Source organism: Oncorhynchus clarkii, unplaced genomic scaffold, assembly GCF_045791955.1.
Source record: "Oncorhynchus clarkii lewisi isolate Uvic-CL-2024 unplaced genomic scaffold, UVic_Ocla_1.0 unplaced_contig_9003_pilon_pilon, whole genome shotgun sequence".
Classification (NCBI taxonomy): domain Eukaryota; kingdom Metazoa; phylum Chordata; class Actinopteri; order Salmoniformes; family Salmonidae; genus Oncorhynchus; species Oncorhynchus clarkii.
Window position 1 is genome coordinate 145,037 of NW_027258025.1, and position 12,038 is coordinate 157,074.

The following is a 12,038-nucleotide window of genomic DNA, read 5'->3' on the forward strand; positions in this document are numbered from 1 at the left end:
TAACCACTAGGCTACCTGCCGTCCCTACACTCTAACCACTAGGCTACCTGCCTGCCCCTACACTCTAACCACTAGGCTACCTACCGTCCCTCCACTCTAACCACTAGGCTACCTGCCTGCCCCTACACTCTAACCACTAGGCTACCTGCCGTCCCTACACTCTAACCACTAGGCTACCTGCCTGCCCCTACACTCTAACCACTAGGCTACCTGCCGCCCCTACACTCTAACCACTAGGCTACCTGCCTGCCCCTACACTCTAACCACTAGGCTACCTGTCGTCCCTACACTCTAACCACTAGGCTACCTGCCTGCCCCTACACTCTAACCACTAGGCTACCTGCCGTCCCTCCACTCTAACCACTAGGCTACCTGCGTGCCCCTACACTCTAACCACTAGGCTACCTGCCTGCCCCTACACTCTAACCACTAGGCTACCTGTCGTCCCTACACTCTAACCACTAGGCTACCTGCGTGCCCCTACACTCTAACCACTAGGCTACCTGCCGTCCCTCCACTCTAACCACTAGGCTACCTGCCGTCCCTACACTCTAACCACTAGGCTACCTGCCGTCCCTACACTCTAACCACTAGGCTACCTGCCGTCCCTACACTCTAACCACTAGGCTACCTGCCGCCCCTACACTCTAACCACTAGGCTACCTGTCGTCCCTACACTCTAACCACTAGGCTACCTGTCGTCCCTACACTCTAACCACTAGGCTACCTACCGTCCCTCCACTCTAACCACTAGGCTACCTGCCGTCCCTACACTCTAACCACTAGGCTACCTGCCGCCCCTACACTCTAACCACTAGGCTACCTGCCGTCCCTACACTCTAACCACTAGGCTACCTGCCGCCCCTACACTCTAACCACTAGGCTACCTGTCGTCCCTACACTCTAACCACTAGGCTACCTGTCGTCCCTACACTCTAACCACTAGGCTACCTGCCCGCCCCTACACTCTAACCACTAGGCTACCTACCGTCCCTCCACTCTAACCACTAGGCTACCTGCCTGCCCCTACACTCTAACCACTAGGCTACCTGCCGTCCCTACACTCTAACCACTAGGCTACCTGCCTGCCCCTACACTCTAACCACTAGGCTACCTGCCGCCCCTACACTCTAACCACTAGGCTACCTGCCTGCCCCTACACTCTAACCACTAGGCTACCTGTCGTCCCTACACTCTAACCACTAGGCTACCTGCCTGCCCCTACACTCTAACCACTAGGCTACCTGCCGTCCCTCCACTCTAACCACTAGGCTACCTGCGTGCCCCTACACTCTAACCACTAGGCTACCTGCCTGCCCCTACACTCTAACCACTAGGCTACCTGTCGTCCCTACACTCTAACCACTAGGCTACCTGCCTGCCCCTACACTCTAACCACTAGGCTACCTGCCGTCCCTCCACTCTAACCACTAGGCTACCTGCGTGCCCCTACACTCTAACCACTAGGCTACCTGCCGTCCCTCCACTCTAACCACTAGGCTACCTGCCGTCCCTACACTCTAACCACTAGGCTACCTGCCGTCCCTCCACTCTAACCACTAGACTACCTGCCCGCCCCTACACTCTAACCACTAGGCTACCTGCCGTCCCTACACTCTAACCACTAGGCTACCTGCCGTCCCTCCACTCTAACCACTAGGCTACCTGCCGTCCCTACACTCTAACCACTAGGCTACCTGCCGTCCCTCCACTCTAACCACTAGGCTACCTGCCTGCCCCTACACTCTAACCACTAGGCTACCTGCCGTCCCTACACTCTAACCACTAGGCTACCTGCCGCCCCTACACTCTAACCACTAGGCTACCTGCCTGCCCCTACACTCTAACCACTAGGCTACCTGCCGTCCCTACACTCTAACCACTAGGCTACCTGCCTGCCCCTACACTCTAACCACTAGGCTACCTACCGTCCCTCCACTCTAACCACTAGGCTACCTGCCTGCCCCTACACTCTAACCACTAGGCTACCTGCCGTCCCTACACTCTAACCACTAGGCTACCTGCCTGCCCCTACACTCTAACCACTAGGCTACCTGCCGCCCCTACACTCTAACCACTAGGCTACCTGCCTGCCCCTACACTCTAACCACTAGGCTACCTGTCGTCCCTACACTCTAACCACTAGGCTACCTGCCTGCCCCTACACTCTAACCACTAGGCTACCTGCCGTCCCTCCACTCTAACCACTAGGCTACCTGCGTGCCCCTACACTCTAACCACTAGGCTACCTGCCTGCCCCTACACTCTAACCACTAGGCTACCTGTCGTCCCTACACTCTAACCACTAGGCTACCTGCCTGCCCCTACACTCTAACCACTAGGCTACCTGCCGTCCCTCCACTCTAACCACTAGGCTACCTGCGTGCCCCTACACTCTAACCACTAGGCTACTTGCCGTCCCTCCACTCTAACCACTAGGCTACCTGCCGTCCCTACACTCTAACCACTAGGCTACCTGCCGTCCCTCCACTCTAACCACTAGACTACCTGCCCGCCCCTACACTCTAACCACTAGGCTACCTGCCGTCCCTACACTCTAACCACTAGGCTACCTGCCGTCCCTCCACTCTAACCACTAGGCTACCTGCCGTCCCTACACTCTAACCACTAGGCTACCTGCCGTCCCTCCACTCTAACCACTAGGCTACCTGCCTGCCCCTACACTCTAACCACTAGGCTACCTGCCGTCCCTACACTCTAACCACTAGGCTACCTGCCGCCCCTACACTCTAACCACTAGGCTACCTGTCGTCCCTACACTCTAACCACTAGGCTACCTGTCGTCCCTACACTCTAACCACTAGGCTACCTGCCCGCCCCTACACTCTAACCACTAGGCTACCTACCGTCCCTCCACTCTAACCACTAGGCTACCTGCCGTCCCTACACTCTAACCACTAGGCTACCTGCCGCCCCTACACTCTAACCACTAGGCTACCTGTCGTCCCTACACTCTAACCACTAGGCTACCTGTCGTCCCTACACTCTAACCACTAGGCTACCTGCCCGCCCCTACACTCTAACCACTAGGCTACCTACCGTCCCTCCACTCTAACCACTAGGCTACCTGCCTGCCCCTACACTCTAACCACTAGGCTACCTGCCGTCCCTACACTCTAACCACTAGGCTACCTGCCTGCCCCTACACTCTAACCACTAGGCTACCTGCCGCCCCTACACTCTAACCACTAGGCTACCTGCCTGCCCCTACACTCTAACCACTAGGCTACCTGTCGTCCCTACACTCTAACCACTAGGCTACCTGCCTGCCCCTACACTCTAACCACTAGGCTACCTGCCGTCCCTCCACTCTAACCACTAGGCTACCTGCGTGCCCCTACACTCTAACCACTAGGCTACCTGCCGTCCCTCCACTCTAACCACTAGGCTACCTGCCGTCCCTACACTCTAACCACTAGGCTACCTGCCGTCCCTCCACTCTAACCACTAGGCTACCTGCTGTCCCTCCACTCTAACCACTAGGCTACCTGCCGTCCCTACACTCTAACCATTAGGCTACCTGCCTGCCCCTACACTCTAACCACTAGGCTACCTGCCGTCCCTACACTCTAACCACTAGGCTACCTGCCGCCCCTGCACTCTAACCACTAGGCTACCTGCCGTCCCTACACTCTAACCACTAGGCTACCTGCCACCCCTACACTCTAACCACTAGTCTACCTGCCTGCCCCTACACTCTAACCACTAGGCTACCTGCCGCCCCTACACTCTAACCACTAGGCTACCTGCCTGCCCCTACACTCTAACCACTAGGCTACCTGTCGTCCCTACACTCTAACCACTAGGCTACCTGCCTGCCCCTACACTCTAACCACTAGGCTACCTGCCGTCCCTCCACTCTAACCACTAGGCTACCTGCCTGCCCCTACACTCTAACCACTAGGCTACCTGCCGTCCCTCCACTCTAACCACTAGGCTACCTGCCTGCCCCTACACTCTAACCACTAGGCTACCTGCCGTCCCTACACTCTAACCACTAGGCTACCTGCCGCCCCTACACTCTAACCACTAGGCTACCTGCGTGCCCCTACACTCTAACCACTAGGCTACCTGCCGTCCCTCCACTCTAACCACTAGGCTACCTGCCGTCCCTACACTCTAACCACTAGGCTACCTGCCGTCCCTCCACTCTAACCACTAGGCTACCTGCTGTCCCTCCACTCTAACCACTAGGCTACCTGCCGTCCCTACACTCTAACCATTAGGCTACCTGCCTGCCCCTACACTCTAACCACTAGGCTACCTGCCGTCCCTACACTCTAACCACTAGGCTACCTGCCGCCCCTGCACTCTAACCACTAGGCTACCTGCCGTCCCTACACTCTAACCACTAGGCTACCTGCCACCCCTACACTCTAACCACTAGTCTACCTGCCTGCCCCTACACTCTAACCACTAGGCTACCTGCCGCCCCTACACTCTAACCACTAGGCTACCTGCCCGCCCCTACACTCTAACCACTAGGCTACCTGCCATCCCTACACTCTAACCACTAGTCTACCTGCCGCCCCTACCCTCTAACCACTAGTCTACCTGCCGCCCCTACACTCTAACCACTAGGCTACCTGCCCGCCCCTACACTCTAACCACTAGGCTACCTGCCGTCCCTACACTCTAACCACTAGGCTACCTGCCGCCCCTACCCTCTAACCACTAGGCTACCTGCCGCCCCTACACTCTAACCACTACTACCTGCCCGCTAACCACTAGGCTACCTGCCCCCTACACTCTAACCACTAGGCTACCTGCCCGCCCCTACACTCTAACCACTAGGCTACCTGCCGCCCCTACACTCTAACCACTAGGCTACCTGCCCGCCCCTACACTCTAACCACTAGGCTACCTGCCGCCCCTACACTCTAACCACTAGGCTACCTGCCGCCCCTACACTCTAACCACTAGGCTACCTGTCTGCCCCTACACTCTAACCACTAGTCTACCTGCCTGCCCCTACACTCTAACCACTAGGCTACCTACCCCCCCTACACTCTAACCACTAGGCTACCTGCCGCCGCACAGTACAATTTTACGGTTCTATTTTATCCCAAAGTTATGGATCTGACTTTGCCATCCTCCCTTACCTCCTCATCTTTAACCTATCCGAGGCAGACACCTCCACCCGACCAGGAACTCGATCGCCCTGAGCCCATCCTTTACAGCGAGTCCACGTCCCCCCTCACACTGGAGCATCGGGAGGATCTGAGTCTATGGCCTTAGACTTAGATACTGGTATTTATACAATCATTTAGACAGGCCTGGTATTTATACAGTCACTTAGACAGGCCTGGTATTCATACAGTCATTTAGACAGGCCTGGTCGTTATACAGTCATTTAGACAGGCCTGGTATTTATACAGTCATTTAGACAGGCCTGGTATTTATACAGTCATTTAGACAGGCCTGGTATTTATACAGTCATTTAGACAGGCCTGGTATTTATACAGTCATTTAGACAGGCCTGGTATTTATAGTCATTTAGACAGGCCTGGTATTTATACAGTCATTTAGACAGGCCTGGTATTTATACAGTCATTTAGACAGGCCTGGTATTTATACAGTCATTTAGACAGGCCTGGTATTTATACAGTCATTTAGACAGGCCTGGTATTTATAGTCATTTAGACAGGCCTGGTATTTATAGTCATTTAGACAGGCCTGGTATTTATACAGTCATTTAGACAGGCCTGGTATTTATACAGTCATTTAGACAGGCCTGGTATTTATACAGTCATTTAGACAGGCCTGGTATTCATACAGTCATTTAGACAGGCCTGGTATTTATACAGTCATTTAGACAGGCCTGGTATTTATACAGTCATTTAGACAGGCCTGGTATTTATACAGTCATTTAGACAGGCCTGGTATTTATAGTCATTTAGACAGGCCTGGTATTTATACAGTCATTTAGACAGGCCTGGTATTTATACAGTCATTTAGACAGGCCTGGTATTTATACAGTCATTTAGGCAGGCCTCGTCTTTATACAGTCATTTAGATTTGACACACAAACATCACTACTTTGATGGTTATATTGTCATTTTAGTTGCTGTCGTTTTCCTGTTAGTGTGATACTGCAACACTGACAACAGAGGTAAGACCTATGTGCTGTGTCACAGAAATATAATTAGTAGAAGGGGAAGGCCCTCAGAGCCATGGCAATTTGACTAGAAAGTGAATTGTCCCACAGTTCTAGTAGTTCTATGTCTATGCTCTTTGGTCTGTGAGATGAACCACTATGAAGAGGAAATCAGTCACTGAGGGGTTAGACCACAGCTAACCTACTTAATGACGAGCCAATGGCTCACATACAGTGCATTCAGAAAGTATTCAGACCCCTTGACTCTTTCCACAGTTTTCTATCTACAGTCTTATTCTAAAATGAAAAAATAAACAAAAAATCCTCATTAATCTACACACAATACCCCATATTAACAAAGCAAATCGTTTTTTTGTGTGTTTATAACAAAAATTAAATATCACTTTTACAGCACATAGGTCTTACCTCTGTTGTCAGTGTTGCAGTATCACACTAACAGTAGAACGACAGTAACACACATGACAATATAACCATCAAAGTAGTGAATGCTTTATACAGTCTGTCCCAAAACACATCAGATGTAAATCGCACACTACCACAACCTAGCATTTGTTTGTATTGAGTGATATTTACTGGCGTCACTACAATGTTTTGGTCGTGTATTAAGTATTTACATCGTTTCAGCACGTTGCTCACAACAACAGGCCAACCTTCAGGTACTTTAGAGCTACATACTGGAAGATGCCTGTTACCACACAAACACACATGCTGCTATTTGAGATGTTCCGGACGTGTGCTGCAGGCTTGTTGTAGCTGACTGGTAGAGAGGAGCAGAGCTCTCGTCACTAGTGGAAATGTAAACAGCTGTTAGGTGAGAGACGTCCACACTACCCAGCCAGGAGAGGAGAGAGTTTCCTCCCTCCTCAGACAGATTTACTGCATCTCTCTCTCTCTCTCTCTGGAAGAGAGTCTGGAGACAGAGAGAGAGAGATGCAGTACATCTGTCTGAGAAGGGAGGAAACTCTCCTCTCTGGAGACAGAGAGAGAGAGGAGAGAGAGAGAGAGAGAGAGAGAGAGAGAGAGAGAGAGAGAGAGAGAGAGAGAGAGAGAGAGAGAGAGAGAGAGAGAGAGAGAGAGAGAGAGAGAGAGAGAGAGAGAGAGAGAGAGAGAGAGAGAGAGAGAGAGAGAGAGAGAGAGAGAGAGAGAGAGAACGATGCTCAAGTGTAAAACAGTTTTTGCATGCTTATTTTAACTTGAGATATTTGCCTTTTGCGAGCAGTTTTTTTTCTCTCAAATAAAAAGCAGTTTGTCAGTGGAAAACGAACAGGCAGACAGACCATCATTGACCAGGAAAGGCATTGAAAGATTTGCCACACAGTGAGTCCACTTTCTAAATCTGGCCTTGGCTTCTTTAATGGCTCAGCAGTTAGTGTCCCATGTTGGAGAGATGACCTGCCTGGATGTGGATGGGCCTTGAATGGGGAGAACACACCTGGGTTCAAATACTATTTGAAGTCTTTCAAATGTTTTAGTTGTGCTTGGTTGAGCTTGTAAATGCAATGCCCACCCATCTGGCACTCCAGGCAGACTAAAGCAAACGCTCAAAGTATACAAAATGATTCCAAATAGTCTTTGAACCCAGCAGGTCTGGGGGAGAGCTTGGGCCTCTTTCCAGGAACCAGCCAGCCAGCCAAGCCAGCCAGCCAGACAGCCAGCCAAGCCAGCCAGCCAGCCTGTTTCTCCTCAATCAAGTCTCTGGTTTCTATTTTTAACTGTGGTGGGGGACTGGGGAGTGGGGGGAGGGTTGGTGGGGGTGAGTAGGAGAGAGAGCACCTGCAGTTGATCTAGTGGTTTGTGACATCATGATAACATGGTCTCCCACTGTCTCTGATTTAATGACAGGTAGATTTATCAACAGTGGTCATACTCAAGGCCCAGGTCTGAGGTGAAAACGGTTTCCTTCAACCTTGTTCATTTGATTTATTTTTTGTTGTTAGCTGAATGTATTCATAACATCCTTAGCTAGTGTTTCCAATACCAAAAAGGCTTGAAACTTACTGCACATCCCACAAGTGACAAACCAAACTTTATCAACCCATGATGAGTAAGCAGGTCTGTAAATAAATACACACCCACTGTACACAGTGCTAGGTACATCAAAGGAAATGTTTATCTTAGCCAGAAGAAGAGACGCTGTGAGAAACAGTCTTTTAGTGGTGCTTGGGATCATTTCCATTCACTCAGGACATCATCAAGCACACAGGGGCCATCTTCCTTTCCCTTCAAAGGGAAGTAGTCTTTGTTGAACTGAAGAAGCCTTTTTCTCATGTCCACTGAAAGCTGTGCTATGGGAGCTATTTGCCTGTGACAAAACTAATTCACAGCTTTGTGAATGTCTCTCCGTCTGTTTGTGTGTCCTCCAGGCAGTTAGAGCTGCACTCTCCGGACGCCAAGCACACGGTGGTGTTACGGTGTAGAGACGCAGCCTCGGCCCAGGCCTGGTTCGAGGTCATGCAGTCGGCGACCTCTGACCTCATCAACAAGGTCATCACAGAGGTCAAAGAGCACACGGGAAGAACAGGAATCGCAGGGAGCAGAGAGATCAGACACCTGGGCTGGCTGGCTGAGAAGGTAAGATCTACTCTGTACTTTTTTGAATTAATCAGACCTATAATATGCCTTCACAGCCCACCTTCTGATAATAACTCATATGTGATGTTTGTGAATCAGACCTATAATATGCCTTCACAGCCCACCTTCTGATAATAACTCATATGTGATGTTTGTGAATCAGACCTATAATATGCCTTCACAGCCCACCTTCTGATAATAACTCATATGTGATGTTTGTGAATCAGACCTATAATATGCCTTCACAGCCCACCTTCTGATAATAACTCATATGTGATGTTTGTGAATCAGACCTATAATATGCCTTCACAGCCCACCTTCTGATAATAACTCATATGTGATGTTTGTGAATCAGACCTATAATATGCCTTCACAGCCCACCTTCTGATAATAACTCATATGTGATGTTTGTGAATCAGACCTATAATATGCCTTCACAGCCCACCTTCTGATAATAACTCATATGTGATGTTTGTGAATCAGACCTATAATATGCCTTCACAGCCCACCTTCTGATAATAACTCATATGTGATGTTTGTGAATCAGACCTATAATATGCCTTCACAGCCCACCTTCTGATAATAACTCATATGTGATGTTTGTGAATCAGACCTATAATATGCCTTCACAGCCCACCTTCTGATAATAACTCATATGTGATGTTTGTGAATCAGACCTATAATATGCCTTCACAGCCCACCTTCTGATAATAACTCATATGTGATGTTTGTGAATCAGACCTATAATATGCCTTCACAGCCCACCTTCTGATAATAACTCATATGTGATGTTTGTGAATCAGACCTATAATATGCCTTCACAGCCCACCTTCTGATAATAACTCATATGTGATGTTTGTGAATCAGACCTATAATATGCCTTCACAGCCCACCTTCTGATAATAACTCATATGTGATGTTTGTGAATCAGACCTATAATATGCCTTCACAGCCCACCTTCTGATAATAACTCATATGTGATGTTTGTGAGGCAGTTATACGATGATGAGCCAAGCATTCTTGGAACCTCATACAGTATAGCTGATGCAGTAGTTTCCAACAGAAGAAGCCCGGATGGGGGCTTTGTAGTGTTCCTTCTATACAGTACAGCAGCTATTGATCCCAGGTGACTTTTCCCTGCGTGACTCCAGGTTTTCCCCCCTCCTCGTCCTCCTCTAAATCCTCTTTCATCACTCTCTTATTAGTCAGGGCCTGCCTGGCAGAGAGCGAGCGAGACGGCTAATACTGAGTAGACTATAGCCCTGAACTTTGGGCAGTCAGTCAACCAGTCAGCCAGTCAGTCAGTCAGTCTGCCAAGCCAGAGGATGCTTTCCAGGCTTCTTAATGAGTTCCTCTTGTATTACTGCCTGCCTGCCCCATTGTGAGTCCCAAATGGCACCCTAGTGCACTATATAGGGAATATGGTGCCATTTGGGATGCCGTTTCTGGAGTCTGTGAATAATTATAAGGGCCTAAAGCCTTTCAGCGTGTGTGGAGTGGAGTGGTCTGCCTAGGCTTCGCCTGCCGTCCCATGTTCCTTTGTACAACGTCAATCTGACACACTCAGGAGTCTGAGTCTCTACTTAGCTGTGTGATGGTCAGCACACTACAGGCTGGAGTCAGTCTCTACTTAGCTGTGTGATGGTCAACACACTACAGACTGGAGTCAGTCTCTACTTAGCTGTGTGATGGTCAGCACACTACAGGCTGGAGTCTGAGTCTCTACTTAGCTGTGTGATGGTCAGCACACTACAGGCTGGAGTCAGTCTCTACTTAGCTGTGTGATGGTCAACAGACTACAGGCTGGAGTCTGAGTCTCTACTTAGCTATCTGATGGTCAACACACTACAGGCTGGAGTCTGAGTCTCTACTTAGCTGTGTGATGGTCAACACACTACAGACTGGAGTCAGTCTCTACTTAGCTATGTGATGGTCAACACACTACAGACTGGAGTCAGTCTCTACTTAGCTATCTGATGGTCAACACACTATAGGCTGGAGTCTGAGTCTCTACTTAGCTGTGTGATGGTCAACACACTACAGACTGGAGTCTGAGTCTCTACTTAGCTGTGTGATGGTCAACACACTACAGACTGGAGTCAGTCTCTACTTAGCTATGTGATGGTCAACACACTACAGACTGGAGTCAGTCTCTACTTAGCTGTGTGATGGAGAGGAGAGGAGAGGAGAGGAGAGGGGAGGGGAGGGTTCAGGAGAGGAGAGGAGAGGAGAGGGGAGGGGAGGGGAGGGGAGAGTTCAGGAGAGGAGAGGAGAGGAGAGGAGAGGAGAGGAGAGGAATTGTTTTACAGCCTTGTTGAGGTTGCTCTGTGCATCCTGAGCCTGGCTTTAACCACAGACTTTATATTCACTCTCATACTATAGCCAATTATACTGTGGCAGCGTTTTCCATTGAATGATTGTTACACACTAACTATGTGGTTGTGTAGGCTTTAGTTAGAGCTACGTTTGTGAGCCTGTATATGGTGTTTTAATATGGTTACTTGGCAACATGTGTTGGTAATGTTATAGGATTGACCTATGGCCACCAGAATCATATGTTCTCACAACTAGCTGAGGACCTCATAGTGAGACAAGAGGCTCATGGTTATGAGGATTGTGCTGTAACTTTCATCATGAGGATTGTGCTGTAACTTTCATAATGAGGATTGTGCTGTAACTTTCATAATGAGGATTGTGCTGTAACTAGGCGTTCATAATGAGGATTGTGCTGTAACTAGGTGTTCATAATGAGGATTGTGCTGTAACTTTCATAATGAGGATTGTGCTGTAACTTTCAAAATGAGGATTGTGCTGTAACTTTCATAATGAGGATTGTTATGCTGTATAATGTCATGCAAGCCGGTGTTGTATTGGGTGTCTTGGAGTTGAGAGTTTATCTACAGGCCAAGATTAATAAACTGTATAAATTCCCTTCCTGTGAAAAATAACCAAGATTTTGTTACTAAGACTTAGTTACATAGAGAAAAATGCTGAAGACATTCAAGGTTGTGTCTTTGATGTTAGTTTTATGTGCTTATCACTCTTGCTAAATTGTATTTTCTAGTCCATAACATTCCCTCCATTGCACCAGTAACCCCCATGCAAATGACAGCAGTGGCCTGTCACTCTGTGTGGTGTGTTTTCTCCTAGACAGAGAGTATTCTAACATGGTCTGTGTGGTGTGTTTTCTCCCAGACAGAGAGTATTCTAACATGGTCTGTGTGGTGTGTTTTCTCCCAGACAGAGAGTATTCTAACATGGTGTGGTGTGTTTTCTCCCAGACAGAGAGTATTCTAACATGGTGTGGTGTGTTTTCTCCCAGACAGAG

General features: G+C 49.2%; 1 protein-coding gene across 2 annotated transcripts in view; it reads left to right on the forward strand.

The window, feature by feature from the left end:
* Nucleotides 1-12,038, forward strand: part of LOC139394560 (beta-1-syntrophin-like) — a 57,902-nt gene that overhangs the window by 21,682 nt on the left and 24,182 nt on the right. For both annotated transcript variants that reach the window (XM_071142655.1, XM_071142656.1), the window contains exon 3: nt 8,503-8,710. In XM_071142655.1, the coding sequence (XP_070998756.1) occupies nt 8,503-8,710 (208 nt within the window). The remainder of the gene's footprint in view (nt 1-8,502; nt 8,711-12,038) is intronic.